Source organism: Excalfactoria chinensis, chromosome 12 (genome assembly GCF_039878825.1).
Source record: "Excalfactoria chinensis isolate bCotChi1 chromosome 12, bCotChi1.hap2, whole genome shotgun sequence".
In the NCBI taxonomy this organism is placed as follows: domain Eukaryota; kingdom Metazoa; phylum Chordata; class Aves; order Galliformes; family Phasianidae; genus Excalfactoria; species Excalfactoria chinensis.
The window spans coordinates 3,001,283-3,027,850 of record NC_092836.1 but is presented as its reverse complement, the minus strand read 5'-3'; the positions used below and the strand labels follow the sequence as shown (position 1 = coordinate 3,027,850).

Genomic DNA, 26,568 nt, shown 5'->3' with positions numbered 1-26,568 from the left:
TTTTTATCATCTCTACGCATTGGCTGGTGGCACTTCAGAAATAATTATAAATTACCATGCAAAATAACAATAACATCCTCTATGAGTATTATGCAACCAAGTCCAAACTTCTGACCTTGGGAAGAATTCCCTGCATATATACAAGTCACTTCTCAGCATGCTCCAGCTCAGAGCTGAACAGAACCACCCACCCTGTCACACTTTATCTGTTGCTATTTATTATGCGTGGATCATCTTATTCATCACTGGATGTTTTAGGTTTTGATCTACTATCAAACTAGGTGCTCAAATTGTTTTAGTTTCCCTTGCCCACACCTCTTTACTTCTTACTTGTGTTTATCATGCTCCATTTTTATCTTTTTTTCATCTGAAAACCTATTGCTCCTGTAGGAAACAAGTAGCTTTATTACTTAACTTGCCCAAAGTCTCCAACCTTAACACAGAAAATATTTTGGTTAAAATGTTAAAAACAAACAAACAAACAAAAAAAAACCCAAAAAACACCAGAACAAACCTGACGACATCAAAAAACAAAATATGCACCTTCAAAACAATCTAGAACAGTGTAAACTGAAAATTAACTGCTTTTATTGCCTTATTATAGTTTGACAAATGAAGTTTAAAATTGGCAACAGAGACCTTTTGGAGTCCTGAAACAGCATCTCTTCCCCTCCCAGGATGATATGTAACTTTGCCTCAGTGCTTTAGTATCAAGTGTAGGACGTTCCATCAGCTGAAATGCATTTGCCATTGCAATAAAAGATAGCGGGAAAACGTAATTCAAGTTTATTGTAAAGTCTTTTGTTCTCCTTTTTGGTCAGAATAATCTAATGTGTTCTTGTTCATTCAAACACTGCAGATATGAAACCTTGATATCCCTTCCACTCCAGCTAGGTTTTAAGCCTCAAGAACAATGCTAAGAAAGACTTCAGAAGTATGGAGCAAAAGTAACGTGAGCATCATTCACACTGCTCTGGAATAACCATTTATATATTTGGAACGGAAGTCACAGTTCATTAATACCTTTGATAATTAAGAAACATATATTTGTGAATTCGTGAGCAGCACAGCTTTCAGCATCTGAAGAACTTCGCAGAAGATAACACATCTTGTGTTCACCTGATAGCAACAGGTAAGAAAGAAATGAAACTGATAGTTCTGCCCAGAGCCTGCCTGTACTCAATGCTGCTACAGAAGGTATCCTGCAAGATGTTTGTGCAATCACGTGTAATCAAGGAAGGCAATGGATGATGCAAGATCAGATCAAACATCCACAGTTTGAGAAGATGTAACACCATGTAATGAAAAATGCACAGAATTTTTGGTGACAAAGCTGCTTCAGACAGACCCACATATCTGTGCTGCATATCTGTCCATAGGGCCTGAGATTAAGATTAGCAGAGGTTTCTGGAGGTTATACCAAATTCTTTCTCAGTAATGCACGGGACAATGTCATGCCCTGGAAAGAAGCAGGATTTAGCATGTTTCCAAGTCCATTTGCACCCAAACATCTGATTACATTTCCATCAATTGATACTTACTGTCACAGCAGATTTATTAGCAGTTCTACCATGTTTCTAAAGCTCTAGAAGTTAATGCTCTACAAAGATAAGTGTCCTTTTGACAGACAAAAAATATTTATTCTATTACTTCATTAGACTCATTATTCTTCAATGCAGCAGAACTTGTTAAATATACTTCATGTATAATTTTGTACTGGTATGATGTTCAAGTGCCTCAAGTGAGCCTGCCAACCAAATCATAACTGTTTTCTTCAATACACAGTTCTACAGAGGGGACTTTGTTCAATGCCAGCACATAATGAACTACTAATGCACAACAAGGTCGCCTTGGTACAAGTCACAGTACTTAAGAAGAAATGAAATAACAGTCCCTCAGCTCTTATGAATAACAGCCCAAGCATGCTGTAATAGCTACACTGTTAATGACAACTTCTAGACAAAATAAGACAAATTTGTTCCTTTTGGGGTAAGCTTTTTACCACTAGCCACACTACTTACATGCACAAGCAAATGTTCTTCCCCACTACTCAATAACCCAAATTTGGCAATATTGAGGCATTTTTATGACCATGTATTTTATACTCCTCGAGACAAACACTGGAAACAATGTATACAAGGAATAATTTTCTTAACAATACTTCCAACAGCTTAACAGAAGTGTTGGGAGACACGGCCAGCTAGTACTAACAGTGCCTGCAGACCCACTGGGAACAAGCTCAGTAGAGCTGCACATGGAAAAAGTGAGTTGTTCTGCTGATTTCACAGGGCTTCGGATCAATCCTGTAAGAATAACTTTTGTTCACATCCCTCCTCCCCACATTACCTCTATAACCATCAATTATTGTTGGAGGTGGAAAGGAGAGAGAAGAAAAATGTTAACAGAGCAAAACTGAACATTACTCAAAGCAAGCAAAGAAACTGGGTGATTTGTCACTGGAGAAGAAATTTGCTGGCTACCAGAGAACTATCTCCATGGTTTCATTTTTGTCATGCTGCTATTACAGGGAAATCATATAATTTCACAGCAACCTCTATGAAATCTCTTAATGCTGTGGCACACTGCTGAACTTTCATTTTATAGTAGAAGGTTTATCTGTAGGAAGGCAACCGCACAATGGGTTATATAAACACACTGGAATATTCTCTAGACCTCATTTTAGCACAAGGCTGTGTACTTCCATACCACAGGAGCAGCAACAGAACCAGAGCACTGCTCTCCTAGGCTGAGAGCTAGCTCTGACACAGGGCAGCAGCTTGGGCCCTACCTCCCCATGGATGCCTTGGTCATTTTTATTTCCTAAAGGCTCCAGGACTGGGCAGAGAGGGAGGTCACTGTCTCCATCCTCCAGGCATCTTTTATTCACAAACTGATACTGCTCAAACCCCGATTTCCCAGCCTGAAGCATCCCTGACAACGTTCGCATTTCTGTAGTCTCAATTAGCAAATGTTGTTCAAATCAGCATCTCATATCAGTAGAAATATTGCTAATAAAATGAACTTATCCTTCAGGTGTGGCAGAGGATCTGCAGGTTGTTCCTGATGCATGAAATCAGTGCCTGGCCACCAAGTCACACAGGGATGGACAGGCTGTAGGTGCTCCTTGCTGCAACAGCAGCAACTCAAAGCAGCAAACTGACACACACCTGCACTGTTCAGCACTACTGAGCCACCCGGCGTGCAGCAAAACATGCAACAGGAAACAAACAGATTACACCGATTAAATGGGAATCATACAAAATCATAAAACAAAGTCTGTTATATAAACACATATACAAAAAGCTAAAAAGAAATTGGCACAGGTATATCAGAGTGCTGTGAACATGAAACACCAGCGCACAAAAAGGCAGAAGAGACTGCAGCACTATGGGAGAAAAAAAAGGGAGAGAGGGGAGATGAAATGCTTTTGTGGGCTGCATGGAGCAGAAGGAAGAGATCAGAGAGAGGAGAGAAAAATAGCAGCAGGCAGACATCAATAGCATAAAAGTTGAGTCAACATCTGATGAACAGATTTTTATTTTTAAAGGCATTTTGCATTGGGAAAAAAAAATACACTGAAGAAAACCTGGAAAAATAACACAGTGTGTTTTGAAGGAAAAATGAAGGAAAAGCATTCTCAGGTATTTCCAAAAATACACCTCCTCAAAATTCATATTATCTGGGAATTATCCCTTTACTCAAACACAGCGCTGAACAAAGCAACTCAAGCAATTTAAGAAATACCTCAGGAGGGAACAATGTTTGCTCAAGCAAATTATCTTACAGCCAACTTTGCACATGAAACAATTTTGTCCCCCTAAAGCTTTCCTAAAAGCAACTCTAAGAATATCCTGACAGTCTCTGAAGCACCTCTATCATTAACGACTCGTGACCACAAAGCAGATTTGGGTTCAGCGTTGAAGAACTGTTGGGCTATTCACATTTTTGTTCATAATGTAATAGTTAAACAAATGGATAAATGCACTGCCAGATCTGGGACTCATTACCTGAAGGTTTGTTTGCTTATTTGAGTGGCAGCATTTTGACTTTCCTCTAAATAAATAAAAGACATCTTAGGCCATTTTTTAAGTACCAAGAACATGCTGATACAATGAGATTTATTTGTTTTTGCTATTGACCTCATTCCTTTATCTTTCTGATGACTGCACCATTCCTTAGAGAAATGAAGGTATGCTCCAACAAACATTGAATACAGCTGGGTGTTCACTCGTATTACCAGGACATGGGTAACCAAATCCATTTCCCTTGCCCCTGTTGGGCTGGAGAACCTGGCAGAAAGCCACCCAGCTTTGATCAGGGCCATGTGGACTGTAACAGATGTAATGATGACAAATAACAGATACAGCAGATGACTAAGTGTGCTATCGACAGATGTCACACCACAGCTGCTGTTTCACACCTAAAAACACACCAACTCATCAGCATTCAAATGTAAGATTCACAGACCTTCAAAATATTTATAGTTCCCATCCCAAAACACGCATGGTACCTGGCTTAAGACAAACAGTTAGATCCAACACAGCTAATTAAAGCACATCCCCCAAAGGGAACTGTGGTGCTCCAGTGGGACCGCTCCCCACCTACAGAGCAAACCCAACAGTCTGCAGACAGTTCTCTGAGGATCAGATTATCAAAGGTAACAGCTCTTCAGTCTTCAGACCGGTCTTTCTTGCTCTTTTAACATCCCACTGTAGCTCCACTTATTTCTCCCCCACCAACACCAGCTTCTCAGCTAGCAGCAAAGCCTCAATTCAGGAAACCAGATAAATATTTATTGAGAGACATTTCTACTGTCCTCAAAGCCTTCCCTGGATTATGTACGGGGTGAAAATGTGAAAAACAAAAGGCTTTGTGAAGATACAGCAGCAGTGCCCACACCCCTCCCCTTCACCAAGGCTCTGCAAACAGCTCGCAGGTGAATAGCTTCCAGGTGGATTTTTTCTACACAGTTTTCCCTGAGACTGGGATTGTATCTAATAAATGAACCATGAGCTTAAGTTTTATTGAGACAAACGTTCAGGAAAAATAAGATTTTCAACTTGCTTGATTGAATACTGCACTGTGCACACACGTACATGGCCATCCCTGTTGCATTGCCAGCACTGTTATTCAACCATGTGAAACAAAAAAATACGTTGTTTTTTTTTTTTAAACAGTCTCACTAGCAATTATACAACTGCTTAAACACAGAACTGTTGTGTACTTGCACCAGCTCAAGGCCATGTACTCTCCCATAGGAACCAGAACTCAAACCACCCCAGATCCTACACATTCCTGCTATTCCTCACAACACCTTCTTCCTTGTCCCTTATTCTCCCCAGTGCCTCCCTGTTCAGGCCTTGTTTGCCCCCAACACCATCTCCTGAAATCTGAACACAGCCTCAGCACATTCCCCATTTTTTCTTTAATCTCTTTATCCTCAGTCTCAAAAACCATTCAGTCAGTTCTTCACTCCTGAATTATGATCACAGCATTCATTCATTACAGCAGAATGCCCTTACCCCTTCCCTGTTCTTCCACAGAGATTTCATTTTTTGCTGCAAGGGTCCAACCACAAGACAGAGCAGCTCTTCTTCTGCATGGCCATGCTAGATTCCACCCAGTGAGAACCACAGAGAAATGCCAACAAACAACAAGCACAGGCACCAATCAAGAACTTGGGTATGTCAAACAGTACATCTTTATGGAAAGAACTAGACAGGGATCTTCCTTTCTCCACGTAAGGCACAGAAGGAAGGAAATGCTGCAGTATTAAATGCTTGGCTCCTTTTGATGGTCTAGGCTCATTTTGGAGCCGCTCAGCATGGAGAGTTAATGATTTCTCCCAGCTTCTTACTATTAGAGCAGTCTTTTCTTATCTAGAAAGCCCTCCTTTCCTCGAGTACTACTGAGTGTATTTAATTAGTTTTTGAGAGTCTGAATGCTCACAGGAAGATGTCAAATTATTCTGCACCTACGGCGTGCTGCAGCAGATTGAATGCATGGCAGCTCTTGCTGAGCAGCAACTTGGTGTTCCTAGTGGGCCATGCAAGGAAGCCTGAGGAGCATCCTCACAGCTGCTTTAACACACACAGCGAGGCTGGCTTACACATGCCGCAACAGCTCCATGTATCTCAGCTGAAATGTTGTCACTGTAAGCAACATCCTTACACTTGTACCCTCCCTATCAACAAACTCACAGCAGTCAATAAAAGAACTCATTTAGAGCAGAGCAAATGTGTGCCACAGGAATAAACAAGACAGTACCCAGCAGGAGGAGAAGAGTCTTTGCAGCAGCCACCAGCCATGCACCACCTGTATGCCTTGCAGCAGGTATTCACAGGAGCTTCCCATGGAATCACTCCTGGGGTGGGACCGGACCAAACACAAAGGCCAACAGTTGGAGCCAGGTAAACTAAAATAAGAGTTAAAACTGGACAGTCTAGAGGCAGTATATAGCTACCTGCTTGATAACAGTTAAATATTGAGTTAAATTGCACTGCAGCACCCAGGAGATCAACATGGACCATCCAACAATTCCCGCTGAAAGAAAGAAAATGAACCACTGCACAGATTACTTTCTCAAACCAAAGTGCTGTAAATACTGCCTTTCATCCCACCAAAGAGCTGCTCCACTCCTACCCACCACACAAACACATGCTCATCAGCCCTAATGGAAATGAAGATCTGCTGACTGTTATTAAGCAAAAGTTTCATTTGCTTTGTGACACATCTACTTCTGCCTCTCATACACCTTCATAAATCAAAATAGCCTTTTTTGGGATGCGCACCAGGGCATCAGTTTGGTTACAGAGCCTCGTGTTCAGTATTAATCATTGCTCTGATCCAGATATAACATTTAAAAATCGAGAAGTTTAATCCTCTTGTGGGTAACAAATTCCACGTTTTGATTTGCAAAAGCACGAACAATGATCCTTAAGCAATTAAAGAAAGAGGTAAATAGGTGATAAAACTGCATATGGTCTTGCTTAAAATTAACTGCTATCTGATACTTCATTGTCTGGAGAAAGAATAGGAGAACCTTGCAAGCGTGACTTTGAATAAATTAAATTCATTACACAAAGCAATGTTTTGTGATAAGAATTCACTCTAACTTGATCTACTTTGACACCTTATATATCTACACATCAATGAAATTCAGGGTGTGTGGCAGACAAGTACTGTGGTGTGCTCAAGTGCCTTGCTCTCAATCAAAACCAGCTGCAACGCGTGGCAGTGCTTTTCCAGCCTGTAATCCTACATCGTCTAATGGACACTGAGATGTGAGAAGCAATGGATATTAGCCTTGTGATGGAGTCAGTGAAAACTGAGTTTGGAAGTATGCTTGGTCCCACAATTGAGATCAGAACTGGAAAGAGAAAGTTTTGTTTGGTTTTGGAGTGGTACCTCCTTGTAAATGCACTGATAGAACTCAGGTAATTTCCATACAACATTAACATTTGAATGTGATTTAGCTGGCTTTGCATAAGGATCTTTTGACTTGCTTACTTCTCTAGTAAACAGTATTAGAAAAAATAATAATGAACTAGAAATACTAATAAAAAATAATTTGTACAACTTCTTGATAAACAAAGATTAAAAAAAAAAAAAAGTGCTAAGAAAACAAATGCAGACATTTGAAATGGAAGTGGTAAAGAGGCCTTTAACCTTTAACCAACCGATTCACCCCTCCACTTTAGTCCGTCCCCCCCAGTCTAATGCAAACAGTCCACTCAGTGTGCTTTCTTCTTTGTTCTTCTTGCAGCAAGAAAGAGTGAAAAAAAGAAAGCACAGCGATCACTTGAGCATGTTAACCTCCTTGGAAAGGGAAGGAATGAGACCAGATCTTCAGAGAATTGCATTCTGTCTGCCTCTGCAGTAATGGCATCACACTTGAATGAAAGCAAAATTATGTGGAAGACTGTTGGTTTACTGAGGGGTCAAAGTGATGACAGCTGTGGCAGGCTGCGGTAAACCTTTAATATGCCATGATGTACCAATGTGCACATCCTTCAGTGGATGAATAGATGTGGCTGAACAAGGGATTACACCTGAGCAAGCAACTGCATAGATAAATATAATCAGCATCAGACTATTTGACAACACAATCGGGGTATGTGAAAAAACACTGCCCAGAAATGCTTACCTGTCGTTCTATTTATGAAAACAAATACAATCCCACACTATCAAAGCAAGTCTAATAGATGGAGACACAACCATAAGGAGAAGCCCCCCAAAAATGCAGTGGGGCCTCAAATCTTTTTTGCAGGTATCTGAGCAGAATCTCTCAGCAACAGACACACTATCTGCAGATTGATCTCCAGCGTAAGCCAAATTGCTCTGTGTAGGGTGGTGTAATCCTCAGAAGTATATTGTTAACTACAACTTAATAAAAAGCCAAGGGCTGAAAAAATACAGTTTCATAAAAAAGAATGAAGAACTCTCACTTTGCAGGGCTGGGAGAGGTAATAAGAGGAAAATAAAACACAGGTACTGCTTCTCTTCTCATAAGTAAGGAAAATTTGCTTGGCTATAAAATGACACTCCCTATAACTTAGTCTGTGTTCCCTTACCATTCAATAGCTTATTCTCCTAGAAACATTTATGTAAACATATCTCGATACAAGATAAAGACACAAGCAATGCAATGTAAAAGGAACAGCTCAAGTTTCATCCATTTGGTGTTAATACCCACTTTGCTTAGCAAGTAGCTGCACTGACAGCAAACGTCAGGAGGCAAAGTTGGCAGGCTGGCAGCAGATCAGAGCCTGAACATGTACAGTAAGAAAATACAGAGCTGTGACATTTACAAGTTATTCTCAACATGGTGCAACCAAAAATACAGCTTCAGAGCAACTCGTGGCCTTCAGGGTTTACAGCCACAGACAATTAAATATCCCTGTTATAGCTGTGGAAGATACGTTTTGATTTGGATCAATTTACTTGACAATCTTCTATGCCACTTCAGTTCAGACACTCATCATATTAAGTCCAATCAAGTGCAATATTTAATATGAGAAGATGTACAGCAATGAAGCTACAGTTTCTTTTTTCAACCTCATTTAGCGCCTTATGATTGAGAGCAGAAGCAACTAACACACAAAGGGTAGGAACCATTTTGTACAAGCTGATGTTATCTCCCTAATTTTAGGCCTTGTTCCCATGATACACAGGAAAAAGGGATTCCCCCCAGCTCAGGACATTCCCAGCTGCAGAGCAGTTTGCCACTGGTCAAGGACCAACTTGGAATTTCCACCTTTGTTCTAAGGAAGAGCTGGAGAGGAGAAAGCGTGTGTGCCAACTGCAGCATTGCGCGTGTTTTCAGAGTGCAAAGTAAAGAAGTTCAAATGTGAATATTTTCTTCCCCTTCTCAGCCAAAATGGTGGCCATCAGCTCATCCACCAGGATGCCATCCTTCAGCAGCTCACAGTCTCCCTTGCCCACCTGTGCTAAGGCTTGAGGTAGGAGTGCTGGACACAAACCATGAAGTCCATATAGTTCGTTTATTTATATATCCACCATGCTCTTTTCTTTATTTTCTGTGCCAGAAAGTCTCTCCCCACACCATACTCCTCCACAAGTCATTCATGTGCAAGCTTTGTAAGATAAGAGGAGACAAACAGATTCTCATTTAAAAAAATAAAGTTGCTATGGGAATAAAATGACAAAAACTGTTACTAAATCCAACATGAAAAAAAGATGACAACTAGAAAGAACTCCAATGGAATTGAAACTGTCACCTCAACTGATAAGGTTACGATCTGTAACAACTGCTTTCTCTCCCTCATTTACTCTCCGCTTTTATGTAGATTTCATTTTCTCTTCAAACACTATTTATAGAACAACAACATAATTCAGATCAAGATGCAAAAACTCTTAAGAAAAATAGAATTATCATTTTCCAACATGGTTCTAAGGCATGTGTGCTGTTATACATTTACAGACTAAAAGCTGAAATCTGCCCACTCTGCATCAATGCTACAGATGTAGATCCTGATTGCGAGACAAATCTTTATGTTTTATATACAAAACATGTATAAACAGTAAGCTCAGCCACATAAATTTCTGTCTTTAAACTTCTATCTATGGCTTGCAATAACATTCTGCACAGGTTAGGAAGTAAATTTTGATTTTGTTTTCCCAAGAGGCAATCAAAAGACGTTCTTATACATTTTTGAAGGCAGGAACAGCTGGCCCACCTTCCCCCCCTCCTTCCCCCAGCATTTTTAGCATGAAATATCATGAAAAGGAACGAGCTTCCCCAGTTCTGAAGTCAGTCTTCACACAGAGTGCTACTACACATCTGAAGTTGATGCAGGATAAATGCTTCGTTACATTCAGTAGAATGTGGGGAGAATCCATTTCCTTTCATTACATATCCCCATAGCTGCCTGGACTCATTAAATAACGTGGCAAATGATCTCCTTACACAGTGAACCTTAAAAATGAGAAATGTGATGAAGCCTTAAGAGGCTCAGTTCATAGTCTCTCTACTGATGGATGATCCCCAGCAACATAAAGACCAGAAAGTAATCTGGAGTGAAATAGCTGAAAAACTTTTCCTAAACATACAGCAGAGCTTTAAAAGACCATTTCTTATTTGCACTGTAACTCTTCTCGCTACGTAACAGCCTCCTAAAATGCCCAGTGAGCAGATTGGAAGCTCCTCTATGTTGCCACTGCAAGACTTATGTCAGGGTACATTCACATCAACGTGAATCAAATCCTCTGCCTGTTACTAAGACTGCATCACTATTTGCCTGTTACTTTCAATACTGCAGAATTGACAATTCAGTTATTTACTAACAGCAACAGCATGACTTGCCACCTCAAGATGCCTGGGAAAATCCTTAACTGAATCTTAAACTAAACTAATTGGGGATTTTCTGTTTGCTTCCAGTCATAAACAGTCGTATGAGTAACATGATAAAATATCTGTTAATTGAACTTGGCTGTGCACATTAAGCTGCTTTTAATTTAGGTCTAAAACATTCAAGTTCTCATTGCACAACAACTGAGAAAAGGCAGTGAATACTATAGTGCTCTCTGCCATCCTCTGCCTCCTGCTGCAGGCCACCAAAGAGGCACAGGCTGATGTGCAGAGCTCATGCCCTTGGTGCAAGGCACAACTCTCCACCCCCCAAGGGATGTTTGGGGCCTGGGCAGTTCTTAACAGTAGAAGAAGGCAGTAATCCAGGCGGCTCATTTCACACTGCAGTGTAGCATCCAGTTAACTTCAGTGTAACATCATGTTACCACCGCATGAAATTACTCCACACCACCCTTTCTTTACTAAGGGTATCTCTTCCCTGATGGCTTAAAACATCAAAGCTACTTTTAGTGACTGGTTCAAACAGAACCATCTCTACATTCAGAAGCTTCACCGCTGGTCCTGAGAGTTTGACCCTCAAAAGCTCTGTTAAAGGGTAAAGGATAATCGAGCACGAAATACATTCACTTAGGTGTCATGTTAAAATGATGTTCTGCCTTCTCTTCCAAGACAGAAAGCAGCCCCAGTGTAGAGAAAGGTCTACTTTCCTGCCAAATGGCATGTTTGAAATGTTTTAGACTTCACTTCCAGACTTCAAAAAATTAGACAAGGAAGCCAGAACTGTTCTCTCTAGGAAGAAAAAAAAAACAACATCCCACTACAAAACTGCCATTTCTTAATGGTGCCAATCATACAATAATATCAGTCTTCATTTCCTTAGATCTTCAAGCATGTACTGTAATAAGGTTGAGGTTAGGTATTGGCTTTATAACCCTTTGTTATTTTAGCTGATAAACAAAGAGAGTAAATTGTGTTCTGATCCCTGATGAATGCATTGGAAAAGTTAAAGGCTAACATTATCCCATTTGTTATTAAACAAGAAACAACAAGGGTAATTACGTTCCCCTCCTACCCCCCCAAATAATCGTGCTTTTAGCAAGAGGCTGGCAGCAATGCAACCCTACCAAAAAAATAAAAATCTAAAACATTAATTTTCAACACGGTCATTATGGACCACAAAATCACAGCAGTTTCTTCTGGAAGGCTTTTCTAATAATTATAATAATAAAAGTATTTATTCCCAGCTCGCTTGTTTTCCTGAACATCTGTCAAATTACTCAGCTCTAGATTTCAAACTCTGAGTACTTCCCAGCTTTCCTAACCATTACTCACAACTATTCTAACATGTTTTCCTGCCCCATCACCCTGCCAACGTCCTCAGCTTCCCAAGGGGCTGATACAGCTTGCATTCAGCACAACAAACTTGTAATGGAAGTCTTTCTTCTCAGTGTTCCCTTTCTATTGACTTCTATCTCTCTATTAGTAGAGAAAAGGACTCCCTCCCTCCTCTGGTTTGGTAGTTCTATAGTCTAACTCATCTGCAGATCTCCAGCCTTCCCAAATCAAGGAGCACCACCAGATATGTTTTGCAGGTAAAAAATAGCAAAGTATTACCCAAAATCCAAGGAATCACTCAAATAGACGAGATTACTCATCCATCCTGGTCATCATCTATTCTTCAACAGCAGCCAATGACAGCTGTTGTTTAACCAACAACGATTAAGCAAACGTGACAAGCACATCACACGCTGTTTAAGGACAGGTTATCTACCTTCAGAAGCTACCTTTCCCCAGGCAACCGAGACTGAAGTAAGATGACAGCCATGCACAGCATAATGATCTATCCATCAGAGACACAGCAAACAGAAGCACCAAGGCAATGGAAGCGATCACCAACTCGTATCAAAACTGCACAAGACAGGAGTGTATAAACACAGATGCGCAGCCTTCATGCTCTATGATCTATTGCAGAATAAAGCACTTGAACATTTCAGTAATTGATGTAAAATTTAAAACTGCCGCTGACCAAAACTTCTCCAATCAAACATCATAAAAATCTGCAATGCGTTTAAAAGAACAGCATTTGTCATGTTGAAATGAAGTATCAATTGCTTGGAGGTGAGGATTCAGCTTTAAAACAGATCAGACAGTATCAATAGCAAGAAGTAGCTGTTTTTCAAGAGAAAGTGTTCTTCAGCTCAGAACATGAAGTAGAAATGTTAAGGTCTCCGTCTGAGAAGTGTTTCAGCATCACAACATTATCTACTCTTAAGGAACTATGCCCTGTATCTGACAGAACATGCTCACCGTTGAAATGCAGACCTGTGTAAACTCACTGAACACAGACAAAGTCCAATAAGTCAACAGCCTTTTCATTGACCTGGCTCCCATTTTATATACAGCTAGGAAGAAAAAAAAAAAGATGATTGTAATGAAGGAGAATATATTTATTCCCTCACTTAATTCAAAATGAATGGCTTAGCATCACTGTTACTGCTCCCTGTCTTCTTGAGTATGGCCAAAGAATGAAAAAGATCTCTAAAAAGTTATCCTTAACAAGAGTGTGCTTCATCATTAGGCTAAAAATGAAGAAGCTCGAAGCTCACAGCACTAAAGTGTGCAAGACTGCATTCGTATTAAAAGCAAGAGTTGCAGAAGGAAGTTAGAAGTAAGATCTGCTCTGATTCATCTCAAGAGGTAAAACTAGGTCTTCAGTAAGCTACCACCATCTGTCATCCTGTAAGTGAAAGGCAAAATGCCTGCAGTGGGGCAAATATCTTGGCTGTGGAATTTACATGCCAGGCTGCGTGCTGGATCCATTGCTCAACATAACAGAGGGGTAATTAGGCTTGATGGTATGTTGGTTTTAAGTGCAAAGAAATATTTAGAGTGGGACCTTTTCAGATTTACAGTAGAAATTCTGTTTTCTGTTACCAGATCTGTATAAAGTGCTCATGACATCAGAACTTAGAAAATCACAACTCTGAGATTAGTTCCTTGTTTTTCCATTCAATAAGCAAATAAGTATTTCCTATCAATGTAACCAACCCTCCCTTATAAGGACTCCAAGATAAACAACTCACTGAGTCACTACTGGCATAGATGCATTCATAACCCTATGACTATACATGTATAACGTACAAAAACATTACTATTAATATGCAAAAATCTGTTCATTGAGATATAGGCTGGTTCTGTGACTACTGTAATTTTTAATGGAAACCAAATTCTAACAATAAGAATGTCACAGTATTAAATGATGATGGCTTTTCTCCTAATAGATTTCTCACCTCAGAATTACTGGAAGTTATTAATAACTTCAAGGAAAAGCGTATCTGTGCACAGGGAAGGTGTAGCTGTCACTCTGCCTGTGTCCAAGGAGCCTCCACTAGGAAGAAAACAGAAGGTTTGTTTCTATCCTTGGAAATAAAGGAAAACCATACCTCCTAATTTTCTAAGCCTCCTAAGCTTAATAGTAACAAAGAGGTGAGCAGTGGGTCTGATGCATGACATTGTGGGGCCTGACAGGTTAACCAAGTTCTTCTCTAAGAGTCAGACTGACAAAAGAAATGGGAAAAATGGAAGTGAAAACAGTGGAAACACCTGAATTGGCATTAAAGCAATAATAATATGATCTGGTTTCAAATGCAAATAGGATGTGAGTTATCAGGAAAAAAAAGTAACCCTGTTAACAGAGTATGCTGTAAGGGGCTTCAAAGCCCAAATGGTTTTTATATATTAAACTACACACTCTTTTTCTCCTGGCAGATCATTATTTAAGATGCACTGAGAATGACCTTCATGAACATCTGGACAACATGACCAGTGCTCCAACCAGGCATTTTTAAGACTGGACAGAGAAAGAACATTAATTGGTTCTACTTTCATTCTGCCTTTCTATCTTTCCCCATTTAGTTTTCCAGTGGAGTTTCAAAGTGGAGTGTAGCACATCACCACTGACAAGAGGTTTGTTTTTCCTAACGCTCCAGTGCTTCACTGGAGAATACAGACTGCCTGACACGGTCATCTTAGCACTCTGTATCTTTACTAGTGCAAGAAAAGTAGCTCTGTGTAGAAAACATTCCATTTTGTGTTTGAGTACATTCAGGTGCTTGAGAGAATGATGCCTGAAGGGACTGAATGGAAGAACCACCTCCCTGAACCAGAAGCAGTGAAATGGTCCTTTCACTTGGAAGGATTGGGAAACCCTACAGAAGAATCAGGAAAAGCCATAATGCTCCTGGAAAGGATTCACAGCTTCACCACAGTGCATCACTCAGCTCAGCACTCTCACTGGTCGGATGAGACAACCACCAGAGACTTCTCTCAGTCTAAACACTCAGTGATTCTGGGAATTGCTCTTGTCTGTTTTCAGTGCTTTTCTTGTTTGTTTGTTCTTTTGTGTATTCCACTCATCTTTGAGTTTGTTCTTCAGAGAAGTTTAATAATGATAACCAAGCATTTTTTTTTTTATTTATTTTTTTTTTTTTTTAAGTTTGTGGAATAATAGAATGGTTTCAGTTAGAAGGAACATAAAGGCAGACATTCCTCTCCCTTGTTTGAAACCTGACACACGTGTAATGCTGAATCATCATCTTCTTATCCCTAAGGTACACAGACAAAAAGACTGCAGGATCATTAGTTGTACAGATACAAACACAATCCAATAAACAGAACCTCAAGGGCCTTATTTCTTTCCCCCCCCACCCCCCCTTTCCATTAGATACTCTCAACATCCCCACTTTGATAAACTGAAGATCCACGTAGGATAAACCGAAAGCAATTCCATACAGCACACAGTAATAAAGGATCTAATTTGAAATATGTTATCTGTAAGGACAGAGAACGTCAAGACTTATATAAGTCAAGATCAGCAACATCTCCATTTCTGAAGCTGTTATTTCCTAACATTAAATTGCAGGTAGGTTTTAGAAGAATGTAAGAGAAATTGTTTTCTATGGCAAGTTAGAATACCTGCTCATCTGTCTTGATGATAGCTTAAAAGTAATATCCTCCAAACTGTTTACAACTTGCTTCATGTTTACAGAGAGCTCTCACTGAAACTGGTCCTGAAACAACTGAACTGCTTGATTCTTAGGTAGACTTTAGAAGTTTACTGCTCCAAAGCTCTGTTAATAATATTCAAGCAATTTGAGCAAAAAGGCAACATTCAAAGTATTCAAAATATTTGCCAACTTTTTCCTTGATATTGCAATGGTCATTGCATTTTACGAGTAGTTATCTCAATAACAAACATTTTACTATTAACTCTGACATTCACTTTGCAAACTCCACAATACTCAGTGCCAACCTGAGATTTGGAAACAAAACAATTTGCAGCTAATGAAATTCCTTTCATACTGCATCCCCTTCTGCAATTACACTTACACAGAAACACACATTTACTTCTGCTTTATTTTTGTGGTGTTTTTCTTCCCCCCCACTCTCTCCCCTCCCACCCCCTCCTTCCTCTCCCAGGAACTCAACTGGTACATCTGGTGTTAACGTGATTTAACATAAACTTCCACCATTCATTCTGTATCTTGAAGACTACCTCATGGGTAGCAGAAACAAAACTTGCTCTTATCTAAGTTGCTTTAAAACGAAAGGAACTGAGGTGACATACAATAAAAAATAAATAAGAAAGATTAAAGGTCAGAAAAGCCCTTCGACAGACGAGAGAAAAACTTTTCATGCTTTCTGAAGGTTACATACACCTGCACACAAACCACTGCCAAGGTCAAAGTGATCTCAGTGCAGATTTGAGGGCATCGCTCAAGAAGTTCCACAGACCTTGCAGTCCATACTCCATGTGCCTGTTTGCAAGGCTCCAACTAGCAATGCCTACAGCTTGTTCTTTATTAATTCTATAATAAAACTCTGTGCCAAGCAAGGGCCAGCAGATCCTCCTTGCTCTGAGCTGATTTCATTTATCATCTCCATTTTTTTAAATTAAAAATTACAGAGCATATTTAAATTTGACACAATCCAGAAGATTTGCAAGCTTTGCAATTAAAGATAGAAAGAGTTTAGTTAGAGTAAAATGATTGTTCTTTTGAAAAAGAGCCCTTTACTCCCTGTTATCTGTGAATTAAATATTGGATTTCAGTTTTCCCTTTTTATACTGTTTGTGTTTCAGATATTTGTTATAATTCAAAGGATAGGTAGTACATTTTATAAACGAAAAACTACAGAAAAATAAGGTTGTATGGTTAGAAAGATAAAAGTCTACTATCAAATGAGAAGCTTAACAAAATAAATAGTTTTAACAGATTAAAAACCAGGCTTTGTTGTTGTTTATTGTATCAATACTCATTTAACATCAACACAGCCATGAAGATAATGAAATCATTTGTTTTACTTGAAATGATATTTGTGATTTAAGTCACCAATGCAAGCTAGTATTGCACAAAAGATATTCATGCTCTTAAGTACAGTAAACCTAGCAAAAACCAATACCTAGCAGGTCAAAACCAGAGAGATTACTCTTAAAATAATATTTGGATAGCTAATTAGTTTTAATCTTCAGATTCTATATGTTGTTCTAGGCTCACCCCCCAGACCCTTCATTACATCAGCTAATTACTTGAAATTTCTTTTGGCTTCGTCTATATTCTAACTAACAAATCACATATCTGCATTGAATAATGACTGTACTGAGCAGTTAGAACAATTTGAAGGATGTACATCCACTATCTGCTATGCCTATTGCTATGTCTTTGGTATCATCGGGGAATTACTTGTAAGGCCAATTAGCCACTCCAGCATCTGAATTAGCACAATTTGACATTATAAATGTCAGCGAACAGTTTGGTTTCATAGAATAAATGCATGCATTTCTGAACCTTACATGCAGCTTTGGAGTGTTTCTAAGTCCGCACACGCATTTTTTAACCTGAAGTATTTCCAGATACAGCCCAAGGGGAGGCCAAATCTTGGCTAGCATAGCTGCAGTTTTTAGCTAACTCAAGTTGCTCACAAACCTTCATTTTCTGGTCTGGAGCAAGACTGCTGCTGCATGCATGCACTGCTAAAGCAGAAGAACAGGAAGAACAAGTGGCACGAAGCAATGTCATAAAACAGTGCCTAGAGATCTGTAGGGAAAACACCCCTGCTGCTCTCTCCATCCCTGTTGTGGGCTCAGAGGGAACTAGATCTTTGCTTGGCATAGCACTGGACATACAGACATGGGAAAAGCTTGGGAGCAGCAACAAGGCTTAAAAACAACGTGCTCCCAGCAGTTCAAAGGAGAGTTAAGCAAAACCCTTCAGTTTTAAACAGTAACTCCGTGCAAATCTCATAAGATTGTTTCAATGTCAGAAACATCCAATATCTCTTTCAGAAAACAAACTGGGAAGTAGCAAAAGAAAAAGAAAAAAAAAATACAATTGGAATTTTATTTTTCTGGTAAAAACTGCTTGGATTTAATGGAGATCATATCAGTATCTTTCAGGGAGGTATGCCATATTGTTCAGCCAGTTCTGGCCCTCTGAACAATCAGCTAAGGATGAAATCGTAAATCTTTCTCAGTTGTGTTCAAGATGGGGAACCACTCTTACTGATGGCAGCCAAAACGTGAACACAGCGTGCAGGGATAGGAGAGGAAGAGGTGAGAAAAGAGGCTGTGCAGCACACTGCTGCACCATGGTCTACCCACTGCACTGCAGACCCTCTCCATCCCCTCACTGAAGTTGTTGCAAAGAAACAAGTAACTGCTCACAACTGACCCTGATTATAGTCCACACAATGGACTATTTTATGTTTTGGACAATATTTGCTTGTTTCAATTAAAGCACACATATGCATACTATGCTCCCTCCTCTCAAATCACCCTGGACACCTTCAACTTCAAACAGCCAGTTCAGCTCGCTCTTCAGAGCAACCTTCCACACAGGCCTGATGAAGAACAGGTATAACCACATTCACAGGGAGAAAATCCCCCAAGGAACAGACCCATTTGTGACAGCACCGATCACTGCTTTCGAGTCTGTCCTCCAGTCCTACAGCCTGCCCCTTCTACGCAGCAAGGAGATGCACCAAGGGGAAATTTCTTTCTGTTTGCATTGCACGCTCGAGAATTTCCCAGACCTTTATCAAACAAGATGACTTAGAACAATAAAAAGCTCCCCTCATTCAGGAAAAGTGCTACCATTACAGGAAATAAAATCATCAACATGGCACTGACTAATTGGAGAACACGCATCAGTTATGTCTGCCCTTCACACCCTTGATGGTGCCATCATGCACATAAATCACGAGCACAAATCACCACTGAGGACAGCATAGGGACCTCCTCCTTCCCCCTCACACACATGGTGGCATCATTAGAGATGGGCAAGCAGAGCATGTGCTGAACACAGTACAACAGTAGTCTGGGACATCTCCTGCTGCTCTGAGCAGTGACCTCAGGGAGCTAGAGAGCAATATCCTGAATTAGACAACAGGGCATAAGGAGACCTAAAAGGCAGCACAGCTTCCCAGCACTGAGAACTAGAAGGGAATTGTCTGGCAGAGTGAACTGCTGATTGGTGCAGTGATAACAGCAGCGCTCCTCACATATAAACCCATTCTACAGTAAATGAAGCTTTGACAAAAGCTGTAGCAATCATCCCCAGCAACAGCAAGAATTTAAAGTCTCCAGTTAAACAGAAACACATACTGCAGTTATTACATCACTGTATCCATGATGCATGTATGATGGTATATCTAATATTATCAAATATCTTGTGGCTTTAAAAGCAGGGCTCTGTTGAGTAACTTCTGAGAAGTTATTTCAATTCATTCACTCTCAGTATTTGAAATCATTGTTTAGCATGCAGTACTGTAGATTGGTACCTCCAAGACAGCCAACGAGTGACACCAGGAGCAGCTGTTTCCACAGCAGCAGCATCTTCAGTTGCCTCAATTCAGTAACTTTGGTTCTGTCCCAGGTGAACCACGCATTTAATCTTCCATGTGCAAGGTTTAACCTGTTGAAAGAACATACACAAGGATGATCATCGACTTCAAATTTAAGAGCCACCTGCATTGTAAACGCATGTTTTACCAAATAGAAAATGGACAGATGCTCTGCAGTGCCTCAGTTTTCCTGTGACTGAACCCCAAAGAGAAGTACACGTGTATGGATATGGAGTGTCACAAGTTAGGTAATCCAGCAGGAGCACATCTGACAGGCACACCGATTTTCTAGCTGCGACATCAATCCATTTGTAAGAAATAGAGTTTTAAGGGGAGAGAGAATACATGAGGTGCAATCACACACAGTACAGCAGTTGGAAGTCAAACAGCTGTTCAAGAACAGCTTTCATCCTCCCCGCTTTGTATACACCACACTAACAACAACCTGAACACGTGCAGTAACCAATTTAATTGAAGTCACATCCACTCTCCCTTTCTCTTACTGTTTTGCTATTCCAGACCTGTGCTTGATGTACGTAGTGCTATTACAGAAGTCTGAAGAGGAAAATGCAGCAACCAAAAATAATTTAAAAATAGAATTAAAAAATAGAATCTCAGCATGTGGCACTGAAGTGCATCAGGTGCAGCGATAAGCTGTGAAATAATTGGTTAGCTTCCATTTCTACCTTTGTTTCTGGCTAAATGACAAAGGATTTGCCAAGCTCTACGTGCTGGGGCACACTGTTCTTATTTTGCTTTTGTTTTTTTTCCTACACAAGCTGTGTAATACATTTTTATCAACTGTGTGACAACTGTGGCCTTTACATCGTGTGCATCACTTCCACAGTATCCCTTCTTTTGCAAGAACAGTGAATGGGCAAAGCTGGAGGTTGTGCAGTGCACAGATCAGACCTGCATCAAATCACTCCCCCTGGCACTGAGCTGATGGATGAGCGCACTGAAATATTAAGGGCAAAAATAGACAATCATTAATTTCAAGGTGCCAATCCACAAATCTGAACACATTTTGTTGTTTGTTTTCCTCTCCAGCGCGTTTCATGTTACAGTTAAAATTTTCTCATACTTCTGTGAGCGCAGTGTTTGAGTTGCAAGCTAAGCACCCCAGAAAGGCAATCACACAGAGGATCCTCTCAGCTGAGGATAGCATCCTCTCCCCTCCATCCACAGCATCACAGCACAAGGAACAGCGGTTCTTATACTGCCCAACACCACCCCCTGCCCACTTCACACTGGCAGCACGTAGAGAAGTGCACACAGCAGACAGGCTGCATGCAGAACGAGCAATGGCTGACAGGGACTGACTTGGCTTGGAGCATCCTCCAGCAGATGCGACCCCCGGGACCTGGCTTTGCTCGGGTTTCGCTCAAGTGACAGCTGTGTGACACAAACATGCTTTTTCCTTTTCTTCTGTACTAAAGGCAAAACCCTGAAGCACTTGTGTGACAAGAGTTTAGCTCACACCCGCTCTTTCTCACGACAGTTTAAGAAATGGCCACAATCTGCTGAGAAAAAAGTACCTTACACAACCCAAGAACTAAGTTCAAAAAGAAATCCCAAAGCATCAGAGCTAGGAAGACTCAGGACTGCTGTGTTCTGCATGCTGTTTCTGCAGTATCCTCCATAATTTAGTGACTAGTGTTAACAAGTACTGCACAATGACACTGATAGACTGACGAATCAGTGCTAGCACAAGCTGCTGGGCTCCAACTGCACTGTGTGTTTGCCTAGGGCTTTCCAGAGGAAGCTGTTTCTTATCCAGCATGCCCTGGGGTCAACAGGTACATGGCTGTAGCACATTTGGACTCCACAAAGGCAATCTGGTGCTTTTGGAACTAACAGGACTTCAATCACCTCTGCAGAGCTTTGGCACACTGTATTGGAATCATCCAGGAGGACAAAGATAAGCAGCAGCTTCAGAATCTGAATGTTTGGCTCCGCTACCAAAAGAACACACAAAGAAAATCTGTAAATCTCTATTTTGGAGAATGAGAAACTCTCCTCCTGTAAGAGCACTGGCTTCATGACAAGTTGATTACTTCAAGACATCAAGAATGCAAACCTAGGAAAGTGGTGTAAACATACTAGAAATAAAACAACAGATTTCTTCATTATACATTTGTTTGTCTTTCAGAGACAAGCAAATTCTCACAAGCCCAATTACAGGACAACAAGAAAACATGACCAGCCAAACAGATGGCACAAGATGAAAGCACAAACATACACAGAAAGTTTCAGCTTTTCCTCCTTCAAGATTAGCTTTCCAAAACCTACATACATATCACATTGCATTACATATACATTACACATCATATAGCAGAGCAATTGATGGACAAGCATGTCTGGCAGAAACAAAGTCTGGAAGAGGTTCAGGAGTCAGTAATCTTATACAGAGACCTCAATTCTTACAACCCTGAGTACAGCAGTCAAAAAGCAGTAGTTCTCCAAAGGGAGGATTTTTATTTACATATAGTATTTGACCTCCCCAGACCTGTTTGGGAAGCCCAATACAAACTATGAGCAGGAAGAATTTGTAATCTTTGACTAGGGAAAAGTCTTGATAAATTGTGAGATTAACATTCTAGTTAAAGTCATCTCCACACAGCATCATACAAATGAGAGGCACAGATTAATGTGAACCATCCCTCAGCAATTTCAAGTAGCCACATCACTTGGAAAAGAAATAATTGAAAATATCCATTTCTCATTTCCCTCAAAACGCAATTACTAGTGGTAAAAATCAACCAGTACACTCTGTTTCAATGAAAAATACCCACACGGTGGGCTCTCAATCTTCCATATCATTTAATCAAGTTTCTACCTCTTGTAGCTCACATTCCAACCCTGACAAGAACCAGTGATGGATGGAAGTGTTGTAGCCATGGAAAAGTAATGGTGTATTTACCACACACAGTGAAAAAGTCAGGAATTCAAAGATTCAACATTTTTGGTCTTTTTAAAACACAAAGGAAATACAATAAAAGCCGCTATGAAAGCCCTCCATTTGTACATAATTTATCAAGCCAGTCTTCCCACAATATTCCTGCTCCCTAGGCCTTCCTTTGATACCGGAGTAGCCCAGAGCTCTGGGGTCAGTCTGCTGAGACAAACCAGAGACAAAAATGGTGAACATGTGTGGAAATACTAATTTAAAGCGGATCTCATCCAGTGTCAGAGCTGGCAACCTCTACAGTGAAATCCACTGCAGCTTCTATCTGCAGCTGAAGTTCCAGAGTTCATTCCCTGTATTTCTCTGCTACACAAGGTCTAGTATTAAATGTGGAGGTTGGCAGCCCTGCCTGTGGCAGGGGGTTGAGTTTGATGATCCTTGAGGTCCCTTCCAACCCAAGCCGTTCTATGATTCTATGAAGGGAATCTTCTGTGAAGATCATTTATGAAAGTGACAGCATTTGCAATCGGTATTTGAAAGGATAAGCAAGATCCATGCCAGCTCACAAAAACCTGCTGATGTATTTTGGTGGCAGCCTGCTGAGCAGTGCCTCACCTTGTGGAACACCACAAAAGCTACCCAGCAGCTCAGCAGATCTCACTATGAGAACACTTGCTGCTCAAGATTATTCCTCCTTTCACATTCTGTATCCCACACCACATTAGTTTTAGTGATTCTGAGTAATTTCATGTTGAGGATGGCAAGGCTTTGAAAACCTGAGATACAGTACAAGTGCTATCAAGCCTCTACTGGCACCACACGCCAATCCATCTGAAACACCTCAATTAGACTCTAGATACATAGGAATTAACCAATTAAAAGCTAAGAAGTATGACAAAATACAGCTAAAACCCCTACTAAGCAATACAATGGCTTGTACCAAAGAAAAATTTAAAACGGTGCTCCAAGGAAAACCACGATCGGCCAGGCTCCTTTGGGGGCTCATTAGATCTTGGTTCCACTGCTGCATGGGAGCACCACTCATTAGCAAGCAGCCTTTGCAGGCTCATAGCAGTTGTTAGGCTGCCTGTGGCTCTCACTCAGCCTTCCTGTCCCTATAGGGATATCAGCAATAGACAAATCATCCTGATGAAGCTGGACTGTAAGAACAGAAAGATGAGCAGGAAAGTTTTAAGAGGAACTCCACTATTAACAAGCCCTAGGTAGGATTAAAGCCATCTGCAGTGCGTCATTAGCAGAGACTTAATTAAAAGCACCGCAGACATTTCTAACAAAATGAATTTACAAAAGCTTAGAAGTAGCAGCAACCATTCTGCACTTTTACCACAACTTCTCATCTTACTCTATTTATCGACTCTTCCAGTTGCAATCCCTGCTTTAGCTGACCATATATCCTCCGTACTTTATATAAGCATCAAGAGCTTTATGGATACAGGACTGCAAGGGTGGTTCTGCTTTATAGAGCATCTTCCCTAGCCCTATGCTTTTTCTAGCCTTTCCTTTTCACAGTGGAACAAAGAATAATTGTAATAACTGGATGCCCTTTCTCACTGTACACTAATCTCTTCTCCACAGACAGCATCACAGTGCACCTCTACCTCACATATTCTTCTTGTCACTGAGGTCTTCTCTGAATACACCAGCACTCACTGAACCCAGCTCCTGCAGAGCTGTAACACCACAGAACAGAACTCAGCTGAGCCTTTTACCACAGGCAGTTATTTCATGTCAATAAAAGCAGAAAACTCGCAAAATAAATAATTAGGGAACGTAATTTATCTTAAAATTCCTCAGAAAACCTGCACTATTTTAAGACCACTAGCTTCTGCAGTTCTGCATGTTAACCTCTGTGCCAGCAATTTCAGAGCCTCTTCAAACCTAGCCAGAGGTCTCTGCTTTGCACACAGTCTGACCACCTGCAGAGACTGCCTGCCTCAATCAACTTGGTACACCTATGGGAAAGCTTTACAAAGGAACCAGCTTTGCTTTTTCTTTTATTCCCTCTAAGTACAGGAGAATGTTTATCAGAATTTTTTTCAACTATTTCAATTAAATCAATTATGTGATAGAAATTCAAATTAGCAAGTCATTATAAGCTATATTAATTCCATTCCCAACTCACGTGAAATACAGTTATTGCGAACACAGTTAAATCAAGTTTGACAATGTGTTTAACTACTATCATTCAGACCTGGTTTGTCTGTTTTTGTGGTGGTACAGTGAAAGTGTTACACACTGGTAGCAAGTTAATCTTTCCAGATCAAAACAATATAATACTGAAGAGAAACAGAGTCATATTTACCAATTCATGGATGACAAGAGAAAGCATATTTACACTGCTCACTCCTAGGACCTTCGACCCTATCTTGATATCAACCTTTTTCTGTCCAGCAAGTCAGCAGAAGCTAGCACAGTCCATGAAATGGCACGTAATCAACCAGTTTAATCAGAAACATTGAAAACAAATATCTGACATTTTCTTTCCACGGTATTTGAGTTAACAGAAGAGGCAGAGTAACAACAGAAAGATCTCCACTCACAGTTGAAATAGCAGATATTCAGACTTGCATGTGCCCTACTCTACAACAGTCTTAAGTGCACAATTTCAAGCATGCATGCTGCTGACAAAAGAAGAGATTCTGGCCTTGCTGCCTCATGCTGGCCATGGAGCTCTGAGGAGCAGACTTGGAGGTTTGTTGCAGTGTTCACACAGACTTTCCATGCTCTACTCACTGTCAATCTCACTTTGAATTTCCAAGTAAAATGCTATCCCTGGTACCAAAAGCATATCTCCACTTTATGCAGGCAGAATGGCATTTTTAGTGTATCACGACTTTCAGGTTGAAATTACTTTGTAAAAGTTCTCGACCTACAATAATGAGGAATCACATCTATTCAGCACAAAGAAAAGTCTGAAATCCCCCAAAAGTGTTATTAAACTTTAAACATTTGTATTTTTTCCACACTCAGCCATTGCCAAAAGCTAACTGTAACTTCTCCAGAGCTCTCGCTGACCTCCAGCAGTGTGAGTCTTGGGATGCTAATGATGCTGCCAATGAGCCAGTACTTCAGGCTTCAGAAATACAAGTAGCCTTTGTACTAACACATGAAGGATACTGCCTGGTGAGGTGCATGTAACACAGCATTTCTTCCAAAACATATTTGGTTCTATCTCATACAAATCATTATTTTAATAGTTTATCTTATCTTGCATGGCTGGCAAAATATAACTCACTGTTTTTCACAGCATGCACTGATCTCATAATCTGATATTCCTTGACCTGAATGAAGTTTATTTGTACCCCTCATCATGTCCCAGACTGAACCAGTACCCAGTGCTGCTGGCAGCTGGCAGGCGATTGCAATGGGCAATGGTCAGGTCTCCCTGCAGCACCCCAATGGGATGCAGCACCTACAGAGAGACATAGGATGGGGCAGGCAAGGGTCACAATCATGAAAGACTTCAAATGCTGGGAACTGGAATTCAGGAACTTCCACTTACCCAAACTGAGGCACCAAGGAAGCAAACAAATACCAGAGAGCAATAGCAGCCCAGTCTCAAGCACCTGCAAAAACATTCCAAGCATTTCCTAAACTTACTCCCTAAAACACCTTGTGTAAAGCCTTTTGTATTATGGGCAAGGACAAAATAAGTAAAAATTCTATGTTTTTATGAAAAATGTATTTACACACAAACTTATATAAACACACATTTCATACGCAATCTAGTCTTTTCTTTAAAAGTACCCATAGGCTGGGAGCAGAGGAGTTTGATGGAAGAATTCACCAATTTCAGCACAGAACTGAGCTCCAGGAGATATTGCCTCAGGTACCCTTAATCTAAGTCTGTGATTATCACACTTGAAGTCACATGCAAGAAAATAATCCCCTGCAGGATAGAGCACTGATA

The 26,568-nt window shown here is 40.4% G+C and overlaps 1 protein-coding gene across 7 annotated transcripts in view; it reads right to left on the bottom strand.

Annotated features, from left to right (window-relative positions):
* The window catches only part of LOC140257613 (contactin-3-like), a 92,918-nt gene that overhangs the window by 50,573 nt on the left and 15,777 nt on the right, over positions 1-26,568 (bottom strand). For 6 of the 7 annotated variants that reach the window (XM_072347026.1, XM_072347027.1, XM_072347028.1 and 3 more), the window contains exon 2: positions 19,667-19,800. In XM_072347026.1, coding sequence (XP_072203127.1) covers positions 19,667-19,800 — 134 coding nt within the window. Of the gene's footprint in view, positions 1-13,167; positions 13,234-19,666; positions 19,801-26,568 lie in introns of those variants that run through there. The other variant, XM_072347032.1, reaches the window with a different exon arrangement.